Source organism: Mizuhopecten yessoensis, unplaced genomic scaffold (genome assembly GCF_002113885.1).
Source record: "Mizuhopecten yessoensis strain PY_sf001 unplaced genomic scaffold, ASM211388v2 scaffold10867, whole genome shotgun sequence".
Classification (NCBI taxonomy): domain Eukaryota; kingdom Metazoa; phylum Mollusca; class Bivalvia; order Pectinida; family Pectinidae; genus Mizuhopecten; species Mizuhopecten yessoensis.
Window position 1 is genome coordinate 1788770 of NW_018408761.1, and position 26336 is coordinate 1815105.

The window sequence follows — 26336 nt, forward strand, 5'->3', positions numbered from 1 at the left end:
TAAACATTATACTTTGCCAATTAAGAAATAATGCTAGTAATCTAAATTATGATCGTTATAAAGATCACTTAATTGAATCTCCAATGTGTGAGTGTAACGGATCTTTCGAAACTGCTGCACATTATTTTTCTGAATGTTATCAATATAATAATATTCGCCAGACTCTCCAACAGAGTTTGAATCATCACACTCACAATCATCTGTGTATAAATGTCCTAATAAATGGTTGTAATAGTTGTAATGATTTACAAAATAGAGATATCTTATCTCATGTATCAAACTTTATATCGCAATCAAAAAGATTTTCATTAATATAATATTTGACTTAGCCTTACTATTTTTGGAACATAATTATACATTCTTACATTCATTTTTTTATTTTCTTTCAAGTTATATGTATAAAAGCTTTATACCTCCCATAGTGAACTACAATGATATATTAGTACAAGATATATCTAATGTAATATAATATGGAATTAATTAGATAATTTATTCTACCTTTGATAATTACTAATTTAGCTGGTATAATTATACACCTATCGAATGAAATTGGCTCTGGGCAGCTTAGATGGAGGGGGGGGGGGGTTCTTTCTTTTTTTGTGTGTGTATTTTTGTGGGGTTTTATGTGTGTTTTTTTGTGTTTTTTATGTTTTATATTTTCTTCTTCTTTTTTAAACTTACATCAAGATATGGAGTAACTCCTTTCAATTTAATTATAGAATTACTACTTTACTTACAGGAGTTGGTGTAGCCCTACTTACAAATTATATATCTATTCGCTGAAATTGGCTTTTGATCCTTAACAGTGTGTGATGGCTAGTGTGTTATACATATGGACTGTATGGCTTGTATCTGTTGAGGGAATAAATCCAATATCACCAAATATTTATACTCAACAGTTTACCTTATATGAATACCAGTAACTCATTGTCTAATACTTGATACTATTCACTGAAAATAATAGTCTAGTAAATATCTCAAATTAAATATCCCTAGTGAAAGGGTTACTATATCTCAAGAATACTAAACAAGACTGTTTACATCAAGGAGTTACTTCCCCTTATCCTAAACATCATATCAATGTACAAATATATGTCTGTGTTTCTTACCACCTGTTGTCACTTTAAGGAGAGGACTTAGATAGGCTATGCCTGATGTCTGATCCTATTGACTATTGCTTATATTGTCAATAAAATTTGTTGAAATTGAAATTGCTCGGTTGGCTAGTCGCGAGGCGAAACGCAATCTTATGATGGCGAGGAAACATTTCAAAGAAATCCCGACTTGTAAAAACAAAATGGTTAATGAGGATTTAGCAAAGATTAGGAACTCCATGTATTTCCACGCCAGGAACTTAGTGAAGTTCATATAGATCTTGAAACCCTGCTCGATTGACGGGAATATCTTTATCAAAAAACTCTAGTGAAATGATCTCTATTCGACGTGAGAGCGATCTCGTACCCTACGGCAATGTCCTATCAACGACCCTCGACAATAATGGTGTCTCGGTCACAGGTGCCCGTGATTCGATAGATTGAATGCTACTATATTATAAAAACTACCTTTGCTACTAAGTGTCTTTACTTAATTCTTATGTTATTTCTGGTCCTTAGCTAAATTCCCTTTTCAGCTTTCTACGGACTTTGAAAAAGAGTTGAAACCAACATTCATCTCGTACGCTGAATTCTGGCAGCGTTATTGAAAGTGTTGCATTCAGTTGCTGTTACTATTCCAATTAAATCTAATTTAATATTGAACAAATAGACAAATGGCTTGCTCTCATTCGAGTACTGATCCTGAACACTTTTTTTGTAAAACTTTCTTCTACTCATCAAAGTCTACCTGAACACTATATCGAAGAGCCGCGGTTTTTAAAAAATACTTACCTTTTCTGCGTTTCTGGTATTACCTGATGCCGTCTGATGCAATATGTCATCGAATAAAGCTGGGGCCTTCTACGACAAATCCGTGACCTTACCCTTACATAAACGCCTAGATCCACTGACTGTATTGGCGGCAAACCTAGTACTCCGCTATAAATGGAATGCATTACCCGTAATTATCTGTATCTTTCTATATAACAACGGTATAATCATAAAAGGTTCAAACAAGACACATGTCTCTGATTTAAGAAATAATTCGTATGTATTTCTTTCGATTTTATTATTAGACATCCTCTTACTTTTGTACGATATTCTTGCCCAGTTTGGAGATGTCAACAGAAATCCAGGTCCGGCTACAGCTGACGAACATAATTATAAGCATTGTACATTATAACGTGCAGAGCATTTTACTTAAATTTGATGTGTTGTTCACTGAACTTAATATGTTTGACGTGCTTGCATTCACTGAAACGTGGTTAAACCCCTTGAACGAGACGTTGAACGATCTAATTCACGATAATTTTTATCCACCTTTTTGTCAAAGTAGACAAGAGCGAATTAGCGTCGATGTGGCGGTTAACGTTCGGGAAATAATAATGGTAAAACGTCCTTCAGATCTCGAAATTAGGAACATCGAAAGTGTATGGGACAGAATCAAAACTGAAATACGGAACATGCTACTTGGTACTTTTTATCGTCCACCAAACACTAACGACCACTTTTGGAATTTGATCCACTTTTCTATAGAACTTGCATTTAATATCGGTATTACGAACATCCTGATTACTGGAGATTTTAATGACAACATGCTAATGACGAGTAGCTGTGCCCTTAAAGACACCATACACCAATTTGACTCAAAGCATTGATTACTGAGCCAACACATTTCACTGAAACCTCGAGATCTTTTCTTGATGAGTTCCTCGTTAGTAATGACAATATTGTTGAACATTCCTACGTAGGTGATTCTTTTCTTTATAGCAACCTTAGATACAATTGTCCTATATGTGCTTAGTTGAAATTAAACGTTTACCAAATAATAAATGCACTTAACGTCGCATTTGGTTATATAAAGACTGATTTTAACGATTATCGTGATAAATTAAATAATGTTATCTGGAACGAAACAGAAGCATTATCGATTGGAAATACAGCAGATTTTGTTTCAACAGCGATTTCCAAAGTAGCCTCAGACATCATTCCAAACAAAGTCATAACATTACGAAAACACGATCCCCCCTGGGTGTACAACAATATACGCAGATTGATCAGAACTAGGAAAAGAATTCATTTTAAAGCTAAACATACCCAAAACCATCTTCATTCAGAAAATTTAGAAAACTAAGAATTTGTTGTGTTGATGATATCAGCAATGCAAAAACTAATTACTACAATAAAATATCTTCTCATCTACAAATTACGTCTAGTTCTTCTAGAAACTGGTGGAAATTCTTAAACTCGTTCGCAAAGAAAAGGCCAATACACTTAATATCTATTTTGTCCAACAGACTGACTACAGACTGAACTTGACATCACACTCTACCAATTATTAATGACAACATTACCGTTATACTTGATAATATAAATAATACAGCTCAAGACGTGTCTCACGCCATTGATATATTAGAATCTTCTAAAGCATCTTGGCCTGATCTGATTAGAGGTAAAAAAGAAAAGAAAATGTAAACGACAATTAATAGTGCCTCTTTGTTATCTTTTTAACAAAACACTACGTAATCAATATTATCCCGAAATATGGGAAAAGGCTAACGTTATGCCTATATTTAAAAAAGACGACCCAAGTGATGTTTCCAATTATCGTCTAATTTCATTATTAAGTATAGTAGGCAAAGTTATGGAAAGGTGCATTTTTAAACATGTTCATAGCTTTCTGCATGATTCTTCTTTATTTACTAAGCCCCAGTGAGGGTTTAGATGTGGCGTTTCTGCTATAAATCAACTATTTAAGGGGCAGATACAGTGACCATTGGTGAAAACTGGCAAATTTTTCAGTGGTAAAATACAAGAGCAATGAGTACCGTAACGCATTTTGTTTGAGCCCAATGGTTTCATTGATGAACAAACAATTAACAAAATCTTGTTTTTTCTCCAAAAATGTTTTATAAGAAGAAAACTAGTGTTTTGTAATTGTTTATGGTTGCATCGCTGTAGCTTTTATTACACGATATAATATTACTAAATATAGATTATTTATTTCTCACACATATAAGGAATGGAAACCTATCGCAATATTTTCGAAATTCTACTCTATATCGACAAAAACCTTTCTGAACACACGTGAGGGTGACAAATTTCACTAGGTTTTGAGACTTTCGAAAGAAAGCGAAACTGCTTGTCTTCATACCTTGTATAAAAAATAATCTGGTCTTGACAATCGGTCACATGATAAGTTTTGGTTAAATGAATGTCGTTACCAATGACTGCTAATGAAGAAAACTTGGATAACATGCAGATTCAGTAGAAAAAACGGGGATTTCACAGACTTAATTCGCGATGTTGTTTACATCTCGCCATGATGGACTTTTTACATTCTGTGATATCAATACGCGAATGCGAAAATCTTTGCGAAACATCGATAAAACTGATATCGTTGTCTCAGAATGACAATATTACATGTTATGCAACAACAGCTGTATCATAAAAATATGTAACCTTGAACTTAAATGTTCAAAAATCATAAAACTGAAACACATATAGTTCTTCGGAAGCGGAGTATAAACAATAGCACAGGTGTTGTTGGGCACATCCGGTAAGCTAACCAAAGTCAGTCCGTTTGCAAGTAAGTATGATTTACACATACATATTTCTATTACGTTCGAGATCCTTAGATATTATGCAATATATGCTGCATTAATTATCACTGAGCTAGTCGATCGCAGATCGTCAGTTTCTTATCGCTCCTATAACACTTTTTATGAAGTGTTTGCCCCGTGTTGAACGTGTCAGATCTGCATTTTCTCACGTGGTTACACGCATTTGTTTGTGGTCCGAAAACTTTCTCGCTGTCTGGACAACAAGTATTTGCAAAATAAAATCATTTTAATTTTTGACACATTTCCTTCCATATTTGTTTGTATCATTATTTGATACATTGCCATTTTAATTAATTTATTCCCGAAAAATAGCAGGTGCTATGTATTGTTTACCCCCTGTCAGTAGCCCCCGAAAATCTAACTCGAGTATAAAAGACCGTGCGTGACTGTATGGAGACTCATACACGTGTAGCACTTCATTAGTCTTGGGAAAGAGAAAAAGTCTTTTAAAGCAACTGGAAGGCATTTTGAAGTAATGTACATCACTACATGTGTATGTATATAATTTTGTTTTCAGTTTGTACCCCAAATGACCTTCTGCGGTTATAGAAATTCATGAGTTAAGAAACCTTTGAGAACTGGCAACAAGAAAGATGACAAATACTACAGTGTTTAAGGCAACAGGATCAGGTAAACATAAGTGGATTGGTCGAGCGGTTACAAAATAGTATTCATTCGCAAAGTGTTTTATAGACAATTAACTTATTTTGTCATTTATCTGTTAAATATATATATACATTAACTTTTTGTGAATTGATTCTACAACCGAAATATGGCTTCACATAGGACGCTCTCATTCAGACAATTGAAACAAGCAAATCACACACTGTTGTTTAGTAAACAAAGTAGCAAGTATATGTACAAGTGTAATTGGTATGAAATTGAGTAACTGACTGAATCATAATATTTCACATTTAAATTTTATATTTTGTAACTGGTGCAAAATTTTCTTCTGAAATTTATGTTTCAAAAAACATTAAGTTGTTACTCAACAATTTGGCATGTTTTTGAAACTATTTATATTCTATAAAGCAGTGGAGAAATTGATGCAATATATAATTTTTAAAACTATTTTCAGGTGAAAAAAGTGAACTTCCAGCTCAAAGTGTTCCCACATCAAGAAGGTGTCAAGTTAAAGATGCAACAATGATAGAACAGGTACACAGTTATAAAATTTCTGTTTAATGTTTACTGGACTGTTTTCATGACACAGAAATAAACATGATAAACATATTGACCCCATGATTTACATGTGCCATACTCAGAGGTTAACCCCAGTCTGTACTGGTGTTTTCTGTTCTGGTTCAACCAGTTGAAACAGTTGATGCTGATCAAAGCAAAACCCTGTGGTCAGCTTTGAATTATAACAATCAAATTTTGCAAAGTTTGCATCTGGCCAGCCACTGTTCATTTCAAAGTAATTGAAGTCTCTATACATGTATTACAACATATGCTGAGTCATCGACTGAAATATTCCAGCCCTTAAAAAGCTGATAAAAAGAAACAATAGTTTATATTCTGTTTTTCACTATATTGGTGTGACAATATTGTGAATGTCTCTTACTGGACCATGTTCTCAAGGAAGTTGTTTTTGTTGAGGAAACTGTCGCAACAGTAATTGCTTATTAGTAACATCAGTAAAAATGCTTGTAGTCTTTCAAACTTACTTCTCAGATTGGTAGTCCAAAATCTTTTACCATGGATTTTATATTTTAAGGGTTGTACATTCATGTTTCTATGACAGATGAAGGGATGATAAAAACAATGATACTAATTTTCCGTTAAAAACACCTGTTTGAATTGAGTTGTGTCATTTCACTTTCTATTTTTCACTAGGTGCCTTGAATAAAGACAAATGGTTAGAAGGCTATGTGCTGGAATATGTTGCAGGAAAAGATGAGGAATATGGTGTAATGGTATTGTCCTTATCGAGCCCTCCTATACTGTACAAGTGTGTGTAATCGAACGCACCTTTACTTTGTTGTATGTTATAATCTCTAGATGGGGCCGTGTACGATGTAAAATACAAAGGTAAACAGCAAAAACCATGGTGCATAATCTACAGCCAGACTTGCATAATGGTGATCTTAAATTTGGCGATATTTAGGTGAGATTATGGAATTAATCTGAATATAGTAATTTCCATGTTGAGAGTAAAAGGATTGTGTCATTGTATGAATAAAGACATCGATTGCACATTTCCTACATGTCCACAATTGTCATTAAATCTGTGAATATCATTGTATTCATATAATTTATAGATATCAACTTAGTACACGTTAGTGTATGATTAATGCCATAACTAAAGTAGTCTTAGCTGTTATATAAAGGTAAAACAGGATTTTATTTTTGTTGATCAGGCAATCCCACCTGTGTATCCAAACCACCCTGCCATTTATCACAGCCTGCTAACCTAACCAGTAACATGCTGAGGAACCGCTCATACAAGGCATGTATTAACACATCAGACCATCTAACCCTTCATACCACCCAACCTGTAAGACCTGCCAACAGTCCCGATGCAGCAGACCAGCTGACTTGTGTCCGCACAGACAACTGGGCCAACAAGTCTACTTGAGTCACTCTGTCTGCTTCTGAAGTTTGGTAATTTAATAACTGGATAAAAGATGACATTTTTTCATACTTAACTGCGCAATACACCAATGCCATTTTTAGCTCACCTGGCCCAAAGGGCCAAGTGAGCTTATCCTATGCCGCAGTGTCCGGCGGCCGTCGTCCGTCAACTTTTTCCTTTAAAACACTAATAGTCCTGAACGGCTCAGAGGATTTTGACCAAATTTGGTCTGGAGCATCATTGGCCAAAGGGTTCTCAGTTTTTTTATAAACGGAGGTTATGGTCCCCCTTGGGGCCGAGGGGCGAGGCAAAATAGGGGGGAAATAGGTAAATCTTTAACAAAAATCTTCTTTTCAATCAATAGAAGGATTTTGACCAAATTTGTTCTAAAGTATCTATGGACAAAGAAGCCTCAATTTTGTATAAACGGAGGGTATGGCCCTTCTGGGAGCATAGGGGCGGGGCTCAATAGGGGAAATAGAGGATTTTTTTTCTCTCCTACTATACAAGTGAAGGGATTTAAACCAAATGCAGTCTGAAGCATGCTTAGGGACAAAAGAATCAATTTTGTTGAAACTGAGGTGTGTGGACCCCCTTCTTTGGGGCAGATGAGTGAGGCCTATTAGGGGAAATAGAGGAAAATATTAAAGATCCTTCTCCTTCTGTACTGTTGAAGGGATTTTAAACTAACCAAATATTTATATATAAATGGAAGATGTGCCCCCCACCCCCACCCCAAACCAGGCAGAGGAGCAGGGCCCAATAGGGAAAATAAAGAAAAATATTTTCCCTTCTGTACAAATGAAAGGGTTTAAACCAAATTTGGTCTGAAGCATGCTTATGGGAAAACAACTCAATTTTGTTTAACTTGTATAAAAAGGTGCATGTGAGGCCCGATAGGGGAAATTGAGGAAAACTGGGACATAACATGGAAACTCATTTTCTTGTTGTCTTTCCCACCAAAACAGATTTATATGTAGTTCTTCTTGCAACTTTGTTTCTTGTACTCCTTTGATAAACCTGAATGGTACTGAGCAGGTTTTGAATTGAAAAATAAAATACCAGGTGAGCTACTAAGGCCCCTGGGCCTCTTGTTTAACATAAAATAATATCATTGTAACATTATGTAAATGATTGTAAAACAATTTGAATGGTAAATGTTATTGTAATTAGATCAATGTAGACAATGGATATATTTGAAGTTTGTTGCTGTCAATGCTGCTTCGTTGGGTTGGAAAACACATATATCAAGTTCTGTACTTTAAAATCTCTACCTGTACAGCAGATAATTTTGAACAGGTAACGTATGTAAACTCTGACAGTATACTTATTTTATATGTAAGCGTACCCAAGAAAACAGCCCAAGATGTTTTGTGTAGAACTGTTTTATTTTTCCTATGTTACAGGAAACAGATACATGACAAACTAGCTGAGCAGTTGGTCCACTAGTTGAGTCAGCCAACCCAAGTCTGGCAGTCCAGTCAGCCAGTCCAAGTCAACCAGTCCAGTCAGTCAGTCAGCCAAGTCAACCAGTCCAGTCAGTCAGCCAGCCAAGTCAACCAGTACACTCCCCCATCCCAGTCAACTAGTCCAGTTAGCCAGCCCAAGTTACACAGTCCAGACAGCTAGTTCTCCAGTTAACCAATCAAAGTCAACCAGTCCAGCTAACCAGCCCAATTTAACCAAACCAGTCAACTGCTCAAGTCAACTATACCAATCAACCAGGCCGGTCAACTACCCAAGTCAACTAGCTATATATAGACTACTGTCAAGTTCAACCATTCCTGTCTTGATGGTTAGTCATAATTCTCAGCTAAGCATTGTTCTGGGGCTAATATTAGGCCTATTTTAGCTGTTGACCAGTCTATTACTTTATATGACACCCTCTGTACATACTGCACTCATCAGAACAAATATACTGGACAATATGGACTGTCTCTAGTAAATATAGGCTAAATGGATAACTGCACTTATCAGGATGAAAAATAAATGTTTTGATGTTTTCTAGCTAAGGTGTTGTACTCTGTTAGCTATTTATCAAACTACATTTGAGACATATGCCACCTGATGTGAAGTTACACAATGCTGATTAAATATGTAAATGGAATAGTTTACTACACAAACTGTGTAGATAATATATGTCAGTCAGAAAATGTTTTAGTAGAGTTGTTATATTTTTGTTATTTTATAGATGACAGATACACTACACATTACCCAACGAATCAGTTGGGCACTTGAGCCACTAGCCAACCAACCCAGTCAAATCAGGCAACTAGCTCTGCCAACTCACCAAACAGCCAGGCAGCCAACCAAATAACTTCTTCCTCTAAATATCCTGCAAGTCTTTTTATAAAGATCTGATAACAGTCAGTAAATGATGCGGCTAGTTCAGCCATTGATCTCTTGGAAATCATTTCTTTGGTAAGCATATTAGAATTGTTCCTTGATAAACATATTAGAATTGGTCATGACTTACAACTTACAAAACTTTTGTGCATCTGGATCTGGTGTTACATGTATAAGTATCCACTGTACTGTATCTACTCTGGTCTACTTTTTGAACACTTCCTTTTTAATTTTAGGTACAAGTGCAGGCAACTAACACAACAGCAAAGCAACCCAACTCACACAAATATCCCAGCCAACCAGTCAGATGAATAGCCTAATCTGAGTTAGCTACTCAGCCAAGTCAACCAGTATCTCAAGCCCAACCTTGGTAGGAGTGTATCTAAGTGGCCAGTTTTGAAATAATTTTGTATTCAATGTTCTCCTCAGTAAGTATAACTGGTGAAAAAATCCAAAGTGCACTTCAGGAGGCAATTTTCACACCTACCACAGATTGTCAATTTCAATAACGAATTTGCTAATAACCCTATAATGTTTGATGTGATTCACTGGACATTTAATTTTTAAGTTGATTATGTGTATAAGGCCAAAAAACCTCTGTTTGCTATCATAGATAATTATAACAGGGGTAACTAGAGGGGAGTTGTAATATTTAAGATTTTTTTTTTACTATTGTTAAATAGAGAAAATATTTTATGATGAGTATTGGTTTAGGTATTCTACAACAATGTATATCTTTCACTAAATTAGTTTGAATTAAATATGGTCAGGCTAATTGAAATCTCAGATCATATCTTCAGCTAATCTTTATAATGAAGCATATTAACGGTATCTAAACTGATGTGTTGTTGATTTATATTTTCAGACAACCAACCATTATGGAAGTCATATACTTGATAAGTTTCCCTACAGCTATATTTTTACTGATGTGACAAATACACCAATCATACTGTGTAGATTCTATCTGGCGTCCTATACAACAGATACATTGAACAGAAAGGCTCCTGTTTGCCGACTATTATACATCACATTAATTTCATACATGAGGTAAGTTTATCTGCCAGTAAAGATAATTATTTTAAACATTGTTCAGTTAATAATTTTGAATTGGGAAGCACATACACCCCTCGTGAAAATAAAGCCTGCCATGTTTCAACAATCTTGGTGAAAAACTGAGAGAACAGATTTCTGGACAAGATTGAAATGTTGAAGAATAAAAGGGCAATAGTTCTGTGAAATATGACCAAAATCAAATTCCAATTCAGAAAGCACAACTACATGTTGTGGCAACAAAGCCAAGCAGATTTAAAGACTGTTTGTGTAAAAATCAGGGAGAAGATCTCTGAACAGTTTTGAATTAAGATAAAATAAAGGGTGATAACTCTTTTAAAGATTGTCTGAAACATTTTCCAATTTGGAAATCGAAACTATATTTAAAGATAATAAAGCCATCAAAGTTTTAAGCGATTTAGTACAAATTAAGAAAATGTTGGAGTTTTTTTCGTTTTTTTTTTTTTCAGTTTTGCAGTTTTGAGCCTCCATACTTTCTGCTTCACTGACTACATGGACTACTTTCTAGCAAAAAATGGCTGAAAATTTTGGCCAACAACCATCAGTAAATTGTGCCAGTATTTCATTGTGAAGGGATTTTGAGTGAATTCCTTTGTAGGTTTTCATAGACTACAGATTGAAGAAATTAAATAACATTCTTGTGGAATTTTAGGACTTAGCTTGTGTTAGCTAGGGACGCAACCATCCAATGAATTTAAATGTGTTCTCAGAAAGTTTTGAGTTAACTTTTTAAAATTATTATTGTCTATAAATGACAATTATGTTCTAATGAACATTTTGGTAATTGATAAGCAAATTCACATCTATAGCACAATAATCAAGGAAAACTTTGTCAACATATTGTCTGTTGACACCATTGTTTCCGCGGCACCATTGACTGGGTCCTATAGCTAATTTATGTACGCTAAGGTCGAGGTCTCCGATTATCAGATACGTGAGTAGACAACACTCGTCAACAATGGTTCAATTCAAGATAACTTAAATGGAATCTATGATGGATTGTTCCCTATTTAACAAAACAAACGAAATTGTAGATAATAGAGAAAATATGTATTCACTAGAAAAGAAAAAAAAAGCAAACAAAAGCAAACAATGACAACAGAAAAAGCTTCTTTATCCGGTTGTAAATTTAATAACAAATTCAACAACATATTTAAAAACATCCTTTTTCTTCCATAAGGCCAATTTTGATTGAAAAGAATATATTACCTGTACAACTGTGAAAACCAATGAAATGAAAACTTGTTTTCGGATCCGTTGAGGCATTGGATTTAATTACAAGAGAATTTCAATAAAACTATTGCACACATTATTTTGAAAGCTTTTCTGAAATGGTCGAGCAAATATAATATAATATAATATTTTTTTTCTGCCGTGAATGGATTTTATAAGGTATAAACTCAGGTAAATTGACCGTGTTTGACACTAGGACAATTGAACCTTATGTCGGGCTAACTGTACATCGCCCGAGGTGATCAATTGTTCACTCCAGGTACAATTTTCACACCTCGCTTCACCCCCGACAGTGGAAAACAATAGATCGACCATCGCTTTCTAGTCATAACAAAACAAGTGCGGTAGTTAATTGCTATCTAAAATACACTGCGCATGAAATGGAAATGATTAGGCAAATCTGATTAAAATCATCCCTTACATGGCTCCTATCGACATTTTCTGACATTTCTGATAAGAAAACGAGCATGCCTTCCATTAATATTAACGGTTGCCTTGACACGCCATGTGAGAAAATCATGCCAATTCATTGAAAATATTACTCCAGAAGGAAGACGCGTGTTTTTAATCATTTAAGCAATGGTTTGCCTGTTCTCTATTGCATTACCTCGTTGATTTCCCCGTGTCTACGTTGAAAAGTGTCAAAATCGTGGCATGACGTCCTGACAGCATGGTGCCGGAAATCGATCCAAAGTAATCGTTATTTTCGTAAACAACTGACGACGACTGTTTTATTTACACTATAAACTATTTCCGTTGAAAAGAATATTTGATTATTGTTAAAATAGAAACATTTTGTGTTTTTAGTTATTATTGTTTCTATGCAATTTTATTTCACCGCACGAGGCATGTGATTGTCACGTGATCGTGATTTATATAGCTCGGCAAAATATTATGACGCTTATGGGCCAAAATGTAACGCAACTTCGCGGCGCAAAATAGGTATATCATGACTATCTATATCACTTCTTTCATCTTATTGACTGTTACATTACGATATCGTTAGCTAGGATGAAGTATAACGGGAGTTCTTAGTTCTTGCTCGAAGTTATTTGAAAGTAAAAGTAGAATTTACATACCGATCATAACGACGACAAAATGAAATCTTCTCGATTTTTTTCAACAAGCCGATGTTAATGACAATTAGCAAATGATTCCAATTATTACTTCATCAATTTGTATTAATACTCAAGTTTCCACATCAAATAGAATATCATAATAAGCGGTTTCAACTGTGCTGTTATTACTTTTTTTCTGACATAATTATTGACATGCATGACATTGCCCTTGCCAAATCCATTTCAAAAGGTAATCATATGTTTTAACAGAGGAAATATTTTGGGCAAAAGTTGATTGAATTGTCGGGGGCTTGCAATCCCTGAGCACTCATCACTTCGATTGCCGATTGGCACTCATATTACGGTACTATGCCGACTGTATCATCGAGTATCTTGACCTGTGAACTGAATGCTTTTGTAAAGATTGCGTGGCAAGGTACGTACTCTGAATCAGTGAATAACATGTTAATTTGTTACGACATAGACAGTGTGCAAAATAAATGAAACTCAAGAATGATATTATGTATCACCCCAAGCTTGCATAAAACCAATATATAGTCCACATCTCTGACGCACTGTCACCTTGATGTTGAAGTCAATACGTAGCAAGCTTATTTGATTTTAACATTTTCATTTCTTGAGTAAGGATTCTGTATCTGTGTATCACACTGCCCGCGCAATATCTGTCCCCTCCCCTCTAACATGTTTATAAACTCGGTGTTGAACTGTTGACACTTCCCCAGCATCAATTAACTTGTTCAGCGAACCATGATAGAGACGTTTGTACCTGTAAGGTCAATGGTCCGTAGTAGTAACAAGGTAAAAGTGTTAAATTTAAAGTTTTTAATCTGAGAATCTTTTTCTTGCATGATGGATAAACAGTTGTTGTTTTTCTGGTGAAAATTGAAATACATGTAAATATTCATGATTCATTCCACTCTGGCAAGTTGGGAAAGTACAAGGTGCCTAGCCAAGACAGGTATCAAACTTAATTTTGTGCAACACTATATGGTTCAGATTACATGCGTAGCAAAATTAACTGGAATGGTAACACCTTTCCGAAAACAATCTGTATCCGCCCCTGGTCAATTCTAAATAAAATATAATAAAAACTGTTGAACATGGAAAAAGCATGACTAATGAAAATGACTTAAATATTATATAAAATAATAAACTTTGTAACAATGAAAACAACAAAAACATTAAATGATGTATTCTTTCTTGTATTTTAGGCAACACAGGAAGATTTGGAAGATGTGAATGAAACCAAAGAGGCTGCAATTATCAAAAAAAACTGGATTGAAACTGAAAATATTATATCTGCAATAAAGATTTAACATGTGATCATTAAATGGACTGCATGATTGCCAGACATCGAATACATGCTGTGCAGTTGTGGCCTAATATGGATTCAAAAGTGTCCATCAAAGCCATTTTATCACATTTATTTTTTACATACACTGGGAATACACGATCTCTCATCAAAAACTCCTTGGGTTTGTTGCTGTGTTTTCTATTTACCACTAGGTTTTTTTCTGTGTTTACTAATTACCACTTCCTTGATGGAGACCTCCCTTCTAGTTGAGGCTATAGCTCCCTCACATATCCTCCCCACCTATTCTCTTTCCTCATTGATTGGTGCAGTTTTCAACTGTTCATGGGGCCCCCTTTATGGGTATCGAGCCTCGTATTGGTATGTCCTTGAATCAGAACTTTATTTTCGGTTACAACCAATATTAAAATTCAAATATGTTAAAGTTGAAAATTGCCACCTATTAGAAGAAATAAATCTAAATGAGGAAGTAATGAAGAATGGGGGACTTTCCTATACAAATTTCTTTGAGATAATTTTGCTGAAGAGAACCCCCACCCCACCCTAGTCTAAACCGGCCAAGACCACAGGCATAACTGTTTGTGTATCAAAAACTTGTATAAATACACATACATGCAATACGCCAGTGTGTAGTTTCATGAACATACTTCTGTAACTTACAGAGCAGTTTTAAACCACAAGAGGCTTGCAAATCTGTATACAATATACTATTAGTAATAACACAGCATGTAACTGTCCATGGAAATTTACCTGGCAAGTCTAGTACATTTCACATGATGCGAAATTAGCAAGCAATGATTAATCTTAATTGACCCTAAACTTGGAAATTTTGGGGACTGTGATTAACTGTTGCCTCAGCACATTTCATGATAACACACAATACACTTGACTGACCTAATGAAGTTTGATGTGATTCATGTATTACAATATTTATTTGCAGTGAGATTGTTGTTTTATGACACAATGTTAATTAGTCCCCCACCGGTTCCCGGATGGAGGATATAGACATTGATTTGAGTTTCATGCTGTTACTATTAACATAATCATACGAGGAGGTGTATTCTGACATATGACCCGTGGCAACATCCTAGTTGACCTAAAGACATTTGTGACACAAGAGCACTGCTGCTGGTCTGAAGAAAATATAAGTTTCACCCTTTACCAATAGGTACTAAGATATATTGAAACAGTCATATAATTATTCATTCGGAAGTTAACTCTTTATTTATGGCAGAAGCAGAGCCTAAAGCTTCTTGAAGCAGTACTTGTTGGTCCTCGGAGGGAAAATACATTTCAGACTATTGCTAACACAGACATTAGATAAGAGTAAATATTTGTTCACATCATTTTCAGCAACTTTAAATGGCGTTTAACCTGCATCTCAACTGACTGTATTGTGTTCGATTTTCCTAAAATCAAGAAAGCATGTATCAGGAGTACTTTCATTACTTTGATTAAGACTACGAGCCTAGTTTAACCTAACGATCTTAAGAAAGCATTTTGTGAATAGGGTTAAAAAAAATGACGAAAACAGGAAATTAAGATAAGTAAAAAAAATATAAAAACACAAAAAAAAAAAAAAATGTTCATGTATCCTAATCTATTGTAGATTTTCCTGTCTACCCTATAGCATTTTTTCACCAATTTTTATCCAACATTAATTTAATATCAAAGCTCATTGTCCTATTTACTAACTTAAACCGACGAGACACAATTTTTGTATCTCACATCTAATGTCAAGAATTCCGCTCTTCTTTATCCACATAATAATTTTATTTTTTTATTTCCCCAATGACATACTTCCCCAGGCTATATCGTATGACCTGAAAACAGGACAACACAAAAAGTCATGAAGGCGTCTGCAGCAATGTTGGGCGAGGTATTTGTAATTCTAACTTATGTTGCCTGGCAATGCAATTACAGTGCAATATTGGTTGTATTTTGTACAATCGTTTTTCGACGTTATCATGATTTATTCAATATTAATAAACTATGAACTAAAAAGTGTGTCTGTCTTTTAAACGTTGAGTTATAAATAAATGAAAAAAATAATACAGTTGCAAAGTGAACGATATCTACCCGAAAACAGACATAGTAAAATGTAGAATAAGCAATTTCAAAACACGTGATGGTAATGGAAAATGGAAATAAACCCATTTGTATGTAGTCTGACTTGTGTATCTATCTATCGTTTGGCTGATTAGGATGAGGAAGGTGTGCGTAAAGATAAATGGCAATATCTAACTTTGTTATTTTAAGATCAAAATAGTTGCTTAAAGAAGGACTTAAGTGGTAGGATGAAGAATTGGTACCTGTAGCTGGTTACTCAGGCCTGAAGTGTTCCCATCCTGTAGCTGGTTACTCAGGCATATGTATACTTATTCTGTGTAGTCCTGCAGCTTGTTATTCAGGCATGAAGTGTTCCAATCCTGGAGCTGGTTATTCAGGCATGATGTATACTTACACTGTATAGTCCTGCAGCTGGTTATTCAGGCATGAAGTGGACCTAAACTGTATAGTCCTGTCGCTGGTTATTCAGGCATGAAGTGTACTTATCCTGTATAGTCCTGCAGCTGGTTACTCAGGCATGAAGTGGACCTAAACTGTATAGTCCTGTCGCTGGTTATTCAGGCGTGAAGTGTACTTATTCTATATAGTCTCGCAGCTGGTTATTCAGGCATGCATCCTATCCTAGGTCTTGTAGCTGGTCATTCGGGCATGAAGTGTATCTATCCTATATCGTCTCGTAGCTGGTTATTTAGGCATGAAGTGTACCTATCCTGTATAGTCCTGCAGCTGGTTACTCAGGCATGAAGTGTACTTATCATATATCGGCTCGTAGCTGGGTATTTAGAGATTAATTGTACCTATCCTGTATAGTCCTGCAGCTGGTTACTCAGGCATGAAGTGTACCTATACTGTATAGTCATACAGCTGGTTATTCAGGCATGAAGTGTACCTATCCTTCATCGGCTCGTAGCTGGTTATTCAGGCACGAAGTGTATAGTATTTGGTAATTTAGGCCAATGCATTTTACTTCTGAATTTAAATTTATTGTGTTCAAATTATGCGTTTAAAAAAGAATCAAATCTATAAAGCGGTAAAGAGTTTTAAACGTCCATGTGACGGTAAAAATATATACAAAACAGAACACAAAGACTACATTACGCTAGGGTTTTTGCCCATCTTGGGGTTCTTCAGGCGCTTTTCGAAAGAGCTTTCCGCCATTTTTATATAGAAGATAATAAAGAAACAAGTCTTTGCGAATGAAAATATAAACTAGAAAAATAAATATATCAGATCTACCGCTAGGCCTTTCTGTCTTCTAGGGCTTCTTCAGGCGAACTGATGTGCATTTATCACCTTTGGTTAAATGTATATCGCCATAGTTTATTATTGGGTATGTCTGTACTGGGTATCTTTGGATATCACACGAATCAAGTATTCACTCTTCGTAATACCAACGTTATGAGTTATTGTCTTTTGTTAAGTGGCATAAGCTGCTGATTGTAACGATTTGACACAATTATTTATGCTCTGTTGATCCGATCACGCTTAATTTTGCAGTTGACCTTTAAGTATGTTTTCTCCGGAAAGATCATACCGATTCCAATTAGCAAACGTTTACGTGTCATAGTTCTACGAGGTAATCTTTCATGACACCACAGGGAACAGTTAAACAGAACTGTAGGTAGCTACCATCTGTTTCCACAGTGTAAGATTGATACAATCTATGACCTGTAACTGAGCGAGATCGGGTTATCTCAGTCTCGGGCTGAGATTCTATAACATCCGGATTTTTGATGTTACAGAATCTTAGCCTGAGACTGAGAAAACAGATATCGATCAGTTACAGGTTATTGATTTTTTTCTCGCACCTTTTAGTTCGAAAATACTATTCAATTTCGCTTAAGTCTACAAATATTCCGTCTGGGGCCTCAAATAACCATAGCCTCTGCACTACTAAAGCGACATTTGAATGCTTCCTCGTTCAAACGCATTTGACAGTGTAGATTATATTTTATCTACATTATCAGGAATCTAACAACATCAAAACAATGCAAATGACAAACGAGATTTTTTCTAAAGAAGATTGTTAATTTCAAGCTGTTAACGAGTGGATTAATACATAATTCCGCGATATGTCACGTAAAGGAACCAGACAGATAGGACGAGATAGAAAAAGCTTGTACGGGGTTTGACGTGGGATATCTCGGTCAGGAGTGCGAAAAAAACATCAATTTAAACTCGAATAATAGTCAGTATAAGTAATCTGCGACACAAACACTAACCAAAAGGACAATTTGCCAACTTTTTATTTATTACATATAAAGGGGTTTTCCACTGGACGCGTCAATGGTCATGGTGACCTACAAATAGAAATAGGTCACAAATATAAACTGTTCATTAAAAAAGATACCCAATCATGATACATGTACATACACTGAAGTACACGAACAACATGGGAAGGGTGATTATTTTCCAAATCAAATAAAAACATCGTATCTTAATGACTTGAAACTTAAGTGATATCTCTGATCATACACTGTTATATAAATGATTCACATTTGCAACATCTGTTTTTATTTTATTCACACCGATCTATTTGTCATCATCGAAACATTACATAAATGACATATAAAACAAAAACAGAGCCTTTACGCGCAGTAATAGCTTTATATAACAGTCATGTAAGAAATACGAAAGTTTATTTACCTGCATGCTACGACATTCATACTTAATAAAGAATCTGAAAAACAAACTAAAACAAGTTCAAACATTTGTTTTCATACGTACAATGACAGTGGTCGTGCGCACAACTTGCTGTGAATCCGGTTGAACATGAACAATCACCGACATCAGTGCATGTGTGCACAGAGTGGCAGTGACATTTGTCGTTTTGACAAACGTTCACTTGACCGAAACCGTGATGTGTAGGGCAGTCATCATTATTACAATCGCTGTCGACAGAGCAAGCTTGTCCTGCAGCACTCACTGTGTATACTGAAACGGAAATAGCAAGAGCATAAAAATGCGAGTTGTGTTAGTGGTTTCTCCGTATTAATGATAAAAATAAAATGATGCGATCATTCAGGAACAGTAATGAAAATTAGTGCACTCCTGTGTAAGCTCTTAACATGTCAGCAATACACACGTGTATATAAACACGTGTTCTAACATTTTAATCTACAACAATGAACTGCGATCCGCTAGGGGAACCTGAGGTACATTAAAAAAGGGGGCGATTACTACCGCATGCATATATATTAAGGTAGCACAATACAATGTTAACCTGTTACACAAATCAGTAAGAAGAACGGTAGTCTAGTGGAAGGACGCCGGGCTCATGCCGTAGAGTTGCGGGTTACAGTCACTTCACGGCACTGTGTTGTATCTTTGAACAAGATACTGCACTCCACTTGTTCCAGTCTACTCAGCTGTAAATGAGCACGTGATTGGGCAGTGCTGTAATTGTTGAATGCTAGCTACTAGCGCCGGAATGGCATCACCGGCTGTATGCTCCCCAGGGATTTTTGGACAGATACTGGCTAGTTGAAAAGGCCATTTAACCACGGATAATAATTTGTGACCCGCTTTGAGACGACCTACGAACTAGGTTGTGATAAAGCGGTATATAAGAACCTCGAATTATTATTACTATTATTATTATTACAAGCTAACAAAAACAAAATATAATATTCTCCATGGTTGCAACCGCAACCAAATGAATATATGAATTTAATTGTCAATAATGTCACATTGTCATCAAGCGCATTAAAATTAAATAGAATTAACCGGAAAGATGCATTTTAATAACAACGCCTCTCTATTAAGGACTGGAGTATGGTCAGGTATGGCTAAAGAGTTGCAATTTCAAACTATTTCAATTTCATGATGCTGGACTAAATCCCAATGGTCAGGGGCTGAACCCTTGAACCATTGTGGTAGCATATGTGTATTTTTCTGCCAAGCAATTGTATTGTATAGCATTGATATCTCTGCTCTTTACATGTTATAAATCCTTATGAATAAACAGGACACCAAATAATTATAATTAGTGTTTACGTGTTGAACGTTCGCCCAGGTTAGAATGATAGTTGTTATTACCTGCTTAACGTTCAGCATTAAGGGAAATGGCAACAACTGGTTCACCCGTTGTCAGTATAATTTGACTGGGTGGAATGCTGTGCTTGGTGCCTTCGGCATGGTATTTCAGTGAGATAGCACTATAAATTCGGCATCAGATCCGCGCTATCAGAAGGAGGTAAGTTAACCAACTTACCCTGTCTCCGGCATACATACAAACATGCACATGTACACAACAAACATGGAGGCACGTCCTTAAATGACATTAGCTGTTAAAAGGACGATAAATACAACTAAACCAAACAACCAAGCTGGCCATAAATTACAGTACAGAACAGAACAAGTGATGCAAATATGTTTCAACTTAAACTGGACTAGGATTCAAGTACGCTATACATTATTTTCACAGACTTAAGGACCTCAACAGAAGTAGATACAATCTGTATGTTTAGTGTTAGTCAGAGATGTTACATCCTATATTATGTAAGCCAAGATATCAATCATATGTTAAGAAAAATATCAAACTTTATATGGATACATTTGTTTCAATTATGTTTCTTCCATTGTTGACTGTTCTGAACTTGCTATAAAGCACTGACAGACACAATTAGGATTTTTATTATGATAAGTAGCGAGGTACGCTGACTTGTTACATAGCAGTTAGTGGATACAGATGCATTCTGTGAAAATTGTTTTAATAGTGACTTATTTATCTGAAAGTCATATAAAAAATTGTTAACAATTCGTCAAAGTTATGAGGAAATCTAAAGAAAAAGTAACACATATGTTTTCGTCAAAAAGAAGCTATTTGTGCTTTTGGTCCGCAAACATAACCCCTTGTATTCAGGAATGGTCGCCATGATGACATTAAATTCCTATCAGGTGCTGGCATAACTCCAAGATATAAATGAATTTATCGGTGATAGCCACAAGAAGGCCCTAATTGGTACCCCTCATATTCAATTATCTTCAACAATAAATAAGAAATATATTTAGGTCTCAAAAGTAATAACGACGATAAGGGTACAGGATCCGAGCAACCAACTATTCGTTGGGTACGTATTATTTATATATAAAAAAAATAAAGCCAAAACGTTATGGTGACAATGCTGACAAAGGGAACTTTTATAGTTTCAAGCCAATCTGCCTTTTTTCTAGTCACAAACATGCATATCCCTTTGGGCGGCTGGTAGCCGAAGATTGTTTAAAGTGAAGAATTCTCGATATGTTATAGTAAAGTATTCATCTTGAAAACGTGAAATGTACAGCGAGAATTCATCTTGAAATCGTGAAATGTACAGCGAGAATTCATCTTGAAATCATGATACATATTTTACAGTGAAGAGTTCATTTTGTAATCGTATTATTTTACAGTAAAGAATTCATCTTGAAATCGTGAAATACTCAATTTCAATATTTTAACCTATTGCATTGAACTAGCCTGCATTTCTTAACACTATTTCTACTCTGGATAGTGTGTATTACTTACCAGTCATCATGACAACAAAACAGGCGAGGATCAGAGCGGTCTTCATGATTGATAGTTATGACGAAGTCTGTATTGACACATACGGTCGCGCACCTTTTTAAGCACTTTTAAAACAAGGTCACTTGTTGTCGGCCACCTTTTAACCGTTTAAGGACAACTAACAGGTGCCAAAATTACAGCATCTTATCGCCAACGCGTGACCTAATGTATGTATTTATATCATTGTCCATTTTTCTGAATTTTGCGTAATGTGAAAATCTGGAAAGCTAGCAGTTCTGTTCGAATTGGCCTCGCTCGTTACCAAGGTATCTAGCGGTTTTTATACTGTAGGATAGGGGAAAGGTTTAAGAGCAGATGTTTTAATCTTAGTTTTAAGTGTTTATACAGACTTTTGATGTTACATTGTATTTTCATACATTTCTTACATGTAATAGGTTTTTAATGAGGCAAAGTCGAAAAGATAACTGTGTTTTCTAAGTAGCATGTGTGAAAATTTTAGGGTAGGTATGTAACTTTTTGTTTTTTTTATAAAGTATGGGGTTTATTTGATGTAAAAGTATACAGGAATTATGCAGAAAACGAGAAAAAAGGACATGAAAATAATTTTAATATACTGTCATAAAAAAAAAATATCGCGAAGTCTCTAGACTGTAAATGTGTTGTAAAACATTAAAATACCTCTTATTCTGATGATATTTGCATACTTTCAAAGCTGTGTCACGTTTCCTTTTTCCAGGAATTTCTAGCATCCGATGTTGGATTGCAAACTAACTCTCTAGTTTGATGGAATACATTCACTTATAATAATAAGTTAATCAATAGTTTTAACAAATATCTCATTGACTTGCTTTGGATCATTTTAGCTCCAAATAGTAGACAATACCACAGGTGTTTGCATGAATGAAACAGTTTCTTACTTCATAACATATTTTGTATGAATCTATATATAAAGTAACTCAGCCTTGTCATAGAACGTATCCAACCACACTTCAATAATTCAACCGTCATATATTTTTTTTTTATTGAAACTGATTCTGTTTTAAGAAAGTCAAAACGGCATCGTTCATTATTGATCTCTTAACTATTATGTGATTCACTAAGCGAATTCACATCCATAGCACAATAATCAAGGAAAACTTTGTCAACATATTGTCTTTTGTCACCATTGACTGGGTCCTATGGCTAATTTATGTACGCTAAGGTCGAGGTCTCCGATTATCAGATACGTGAGTAGACAACACGCGTCAACAATGGTTCAATTCTAGATAACTTATGGAATCTATCATAGACTGGTTCCTTTTTAACAAAACAAAGAAATTGTAGATAACAGAGAATATATGCATTCATTACAAAAGAAAAACAAAGCAAATAAAAAACGAATAAAGACAACAGAAAAGCTTCTTTATCCGATTGTAAATTTAATAACAAATTCAACAACACATTTAAAAACATTTTTACTTCCATAAGGCCAGTTATGACTGAAAAGAATATATTACCTGTACAACTGTGAAAACCATTGAAATGAAAATTTGTTTTCGAATCTGTTAAGGCATTGGATTTCATTACAAGAGAATTGCAATAAAACTATGCACACAATATTTTTGACAACTTTTCTGATAATGGTCAAGCAGAAAAAGGACATAAAAAATAGTGTAATCTTTGTCAACATTACACAGTCAAATGAGTCAAGTATCTTGTTTTTCACAATCACCTTAATCAACAGGAAAATTGGACAGAGAGCGGAAAGTTTTCAACAAGCAAGCTCAATTGGTAAGATTAATTAAGGTGCTAACAATCTTTATCTAAATTTTATATGAGAAGGTTTAAGAGTTAGATTAAGTGCAGCAATTTATGATATTGACACATTAATTTTAATTGACTGAACCTTTAAAATTCCATGCAACCTCTGAATTAATTGAAGATTTTGTATGAATATTAAAAACTGAAACTAAATATGGCTGTTTGGTATTAAAGAAATATCAACTTCGTGAGATTATATGTTATGGGCGAGCCCCAGGGGTTCACGTCTAATGATAAAAGATGAAAACAAATATTGTCAGTGCATTTAGCGTAGCAAGTACTCTAAATGTACAATCACCATACATTTTTGTCTTGTCAGGTATATTATAAATGGTGCCTATTAACTTGATATAACTATAGCTGCATCTGCCATCAACTATTCCCACTAAATAAAATGCTATGTGAACTTATGTTTTGAATTGACTCGAATATCTGATAACTTTTGTTAGATATATTACTTCCATCATATTTTATTATGATCATACACCATACACCATTCATCATACACTATGTTTGATATAGTTGATCATTAATTATTTACAGCCATACTCGGTCATAGGCCTACTGATTCGCATGTAAATTTGAGAAGAGATGTGTGTATAGTATAGACATCTCTAAACTGGGCAAACAATTTTCTTAATATATAATTCATAATTTCTATATTTGTATTTTTATATATATGAAAAAAGCTATATCTAGTGTGTAAGTGAGAACGTTTCAATGAGTTATTAAAAAAAAGGAAAAAATCATCATTGTTTCATATTACGCAACAAGTTAAATATATAAGCTTAGCCATTTATGTTGTCTTCTGTAATGATCTAAAAACATCCCGTTAAAAAGTCGATTACGATTAACCACGATCGGCGAGCAACACGCGATCTACATGTACAAACAAACATTTGACCCCGCACATTGGTATGTTCAGGTGACCTCGACCTCAACGTAAGTAAATTAACTGAAAGCACAAAATATATATAGCATACTTTGTGCATAATTTGCGATAAAACTTCAAAATTTTACTCACCTTGGTACATCAACAAACACGACCGCAATCGACTGTCTAGGAAAAAGGTAATTGAAAATACGGTATGTATATCGGAAAAAAACAGGCCTACAATTAATATCTTAAGTTTTTCAAAATCTAATTGTAACGAAGGTAAGTATAACGGTACAATATTTAGCATTTTAAAATAAAATTTGAATTAATCAAAGCAATGCAGCGTCATTCTTTTAGTTTTATGTAAGCTCTCTCTTAATTTTGACCTGCCTTGGGGTCCTAGAGTACCTTTGTGAAGTGAAGACAGAGTTTGAGAATTAAACAAGTTTTACATTTAATACTGTCTTCGCTTCAGATGGTTTGAAGGGAATCACAACCCACCCTTTTTAGAAGTACATCATCCTTTTCTTAAATAGAAATGCTGAGTTTTGCCTTCACTTTGACTTTATGTCAATGCATGTTTACATGACCTCAGTGTGATTTTAGTTAAAAGATAGGGTAAATACTTTACACAATTGCTTTAAAGAGTGACTGGTGATATTCTCACGCAGCTCGTGTGATCTCTTCGTACTATCTAAAGTTTAAACGGAAGTGCCATCAATTCCACTCACAGGCAAGTCTAATTCAATCCTTAAAGTTTCCAAAAAAAGTGATAATGGCAACTATTCGATTGACGGCGTTGAAAAGAGTTTATGCAACAGAACGTCTCTGCGATTTATCTTATATGATATAGGAAAATATAATTTATGTAAGTTTACCACAGATAGTAAACTAGTAACATGTAATATGAAGAATAACTGCACTCATCGAATGAAGCTCCCTTTATTGATTAGATATTTATTGGCGTCTAAGTGACAAAATTGCATTGAAGTTACCGAGAAACATGTTCAATTTGATCAAATCAGTATTATTCGGAGTACTCAGTGGTGAAAATCTCGAAAAAGGCATGTTATGAATGTCTTGAGATCTCATTGCTATGGAGCGCCGTATGGACTTTTTTTGTCTTTCATGGACGAACTGAACCATATGACTTACAAACAGAATGGCTTCAACAAGTTCAGAACAAGGACTTCTTTTAATTTCAACCTTTGCCTAGTTACCTTATCCATTGTAAATAATAATAATGCTTTATTTCAAGAAGAATATTCTCGCATGAATTCTGATTGCATCTGATGGCGAAGAAGCGTGTGGTATTTCGTTACGTGTTTATATGGTTGATTTGTTCTTCGATGAAACTGATTGAGTCTGGTATTTCTCATATAGATCTTTAATATCTTGTTCATAAATGTTTCACCCCGACTTTGAGTTTCCACTAACTACAGACATTACCTCTTCAAATTAAACACCCAATATTTACAATTTTCCTTTATTAAGTGAAACCTCGTATTTGATACTAAAGACATCATGTATCAAATAATAAAAGTTACTTTTAAGAATTTATGAAAACATGCATAAAATAAGTATTTGGTTATTGGCATAAGCAACTGAATGAACATCAAATGTACACTGTTTAATCATTTTGATATCCTTATTGACCACACTCCAAACACATATGGACACGTTGCTGATAGCATTTATTGCGGCATCTTCATTTCTTGTTACCGGTCAATAATATTCATAATAGTAAAAA

General features: G+C 34.8%; 1 protein-coding gene across 3 annotated transcripts in view; it reads right to left on the bottom strand.

Moving 5' to 3' along the window:
• LOC110463116 (serine protease inhibitor Cvsi-2-like) overlaps positions 1–26336 on the bottom strand; it is a 72073-nt gene that overhangs the window by 38024 nt on the left and 7713 nt on the right. The window contains exons 1-3 of one of the 3 annotated variants that reach the window (XM_021517475.1): positions 21910–22015; positions 19131–19337; positions 18633–18703 (exon numbers count right to left, since the gene is read on the bottom strand). In XM_021517475.1, the coding sequence (XP_021373150.1) occupies positions 18687–18703; positions 19131–19337; positions 21910–21955 (270 nt within the window). In that variant the 5' untranslated portion in view covers positions 21956–22015 and the 3' untranslated portion in view covers positions 18633–18686. Of the gene's footprint in view, positions 1–18632; positions 18704–19130; positions 19338–21909; positions 22016–26336 lie in introns of those variants that run through there. The other 2 variants (XM_021517474.1, XM_021517473.1) reach the window with 2 other exon arrangements.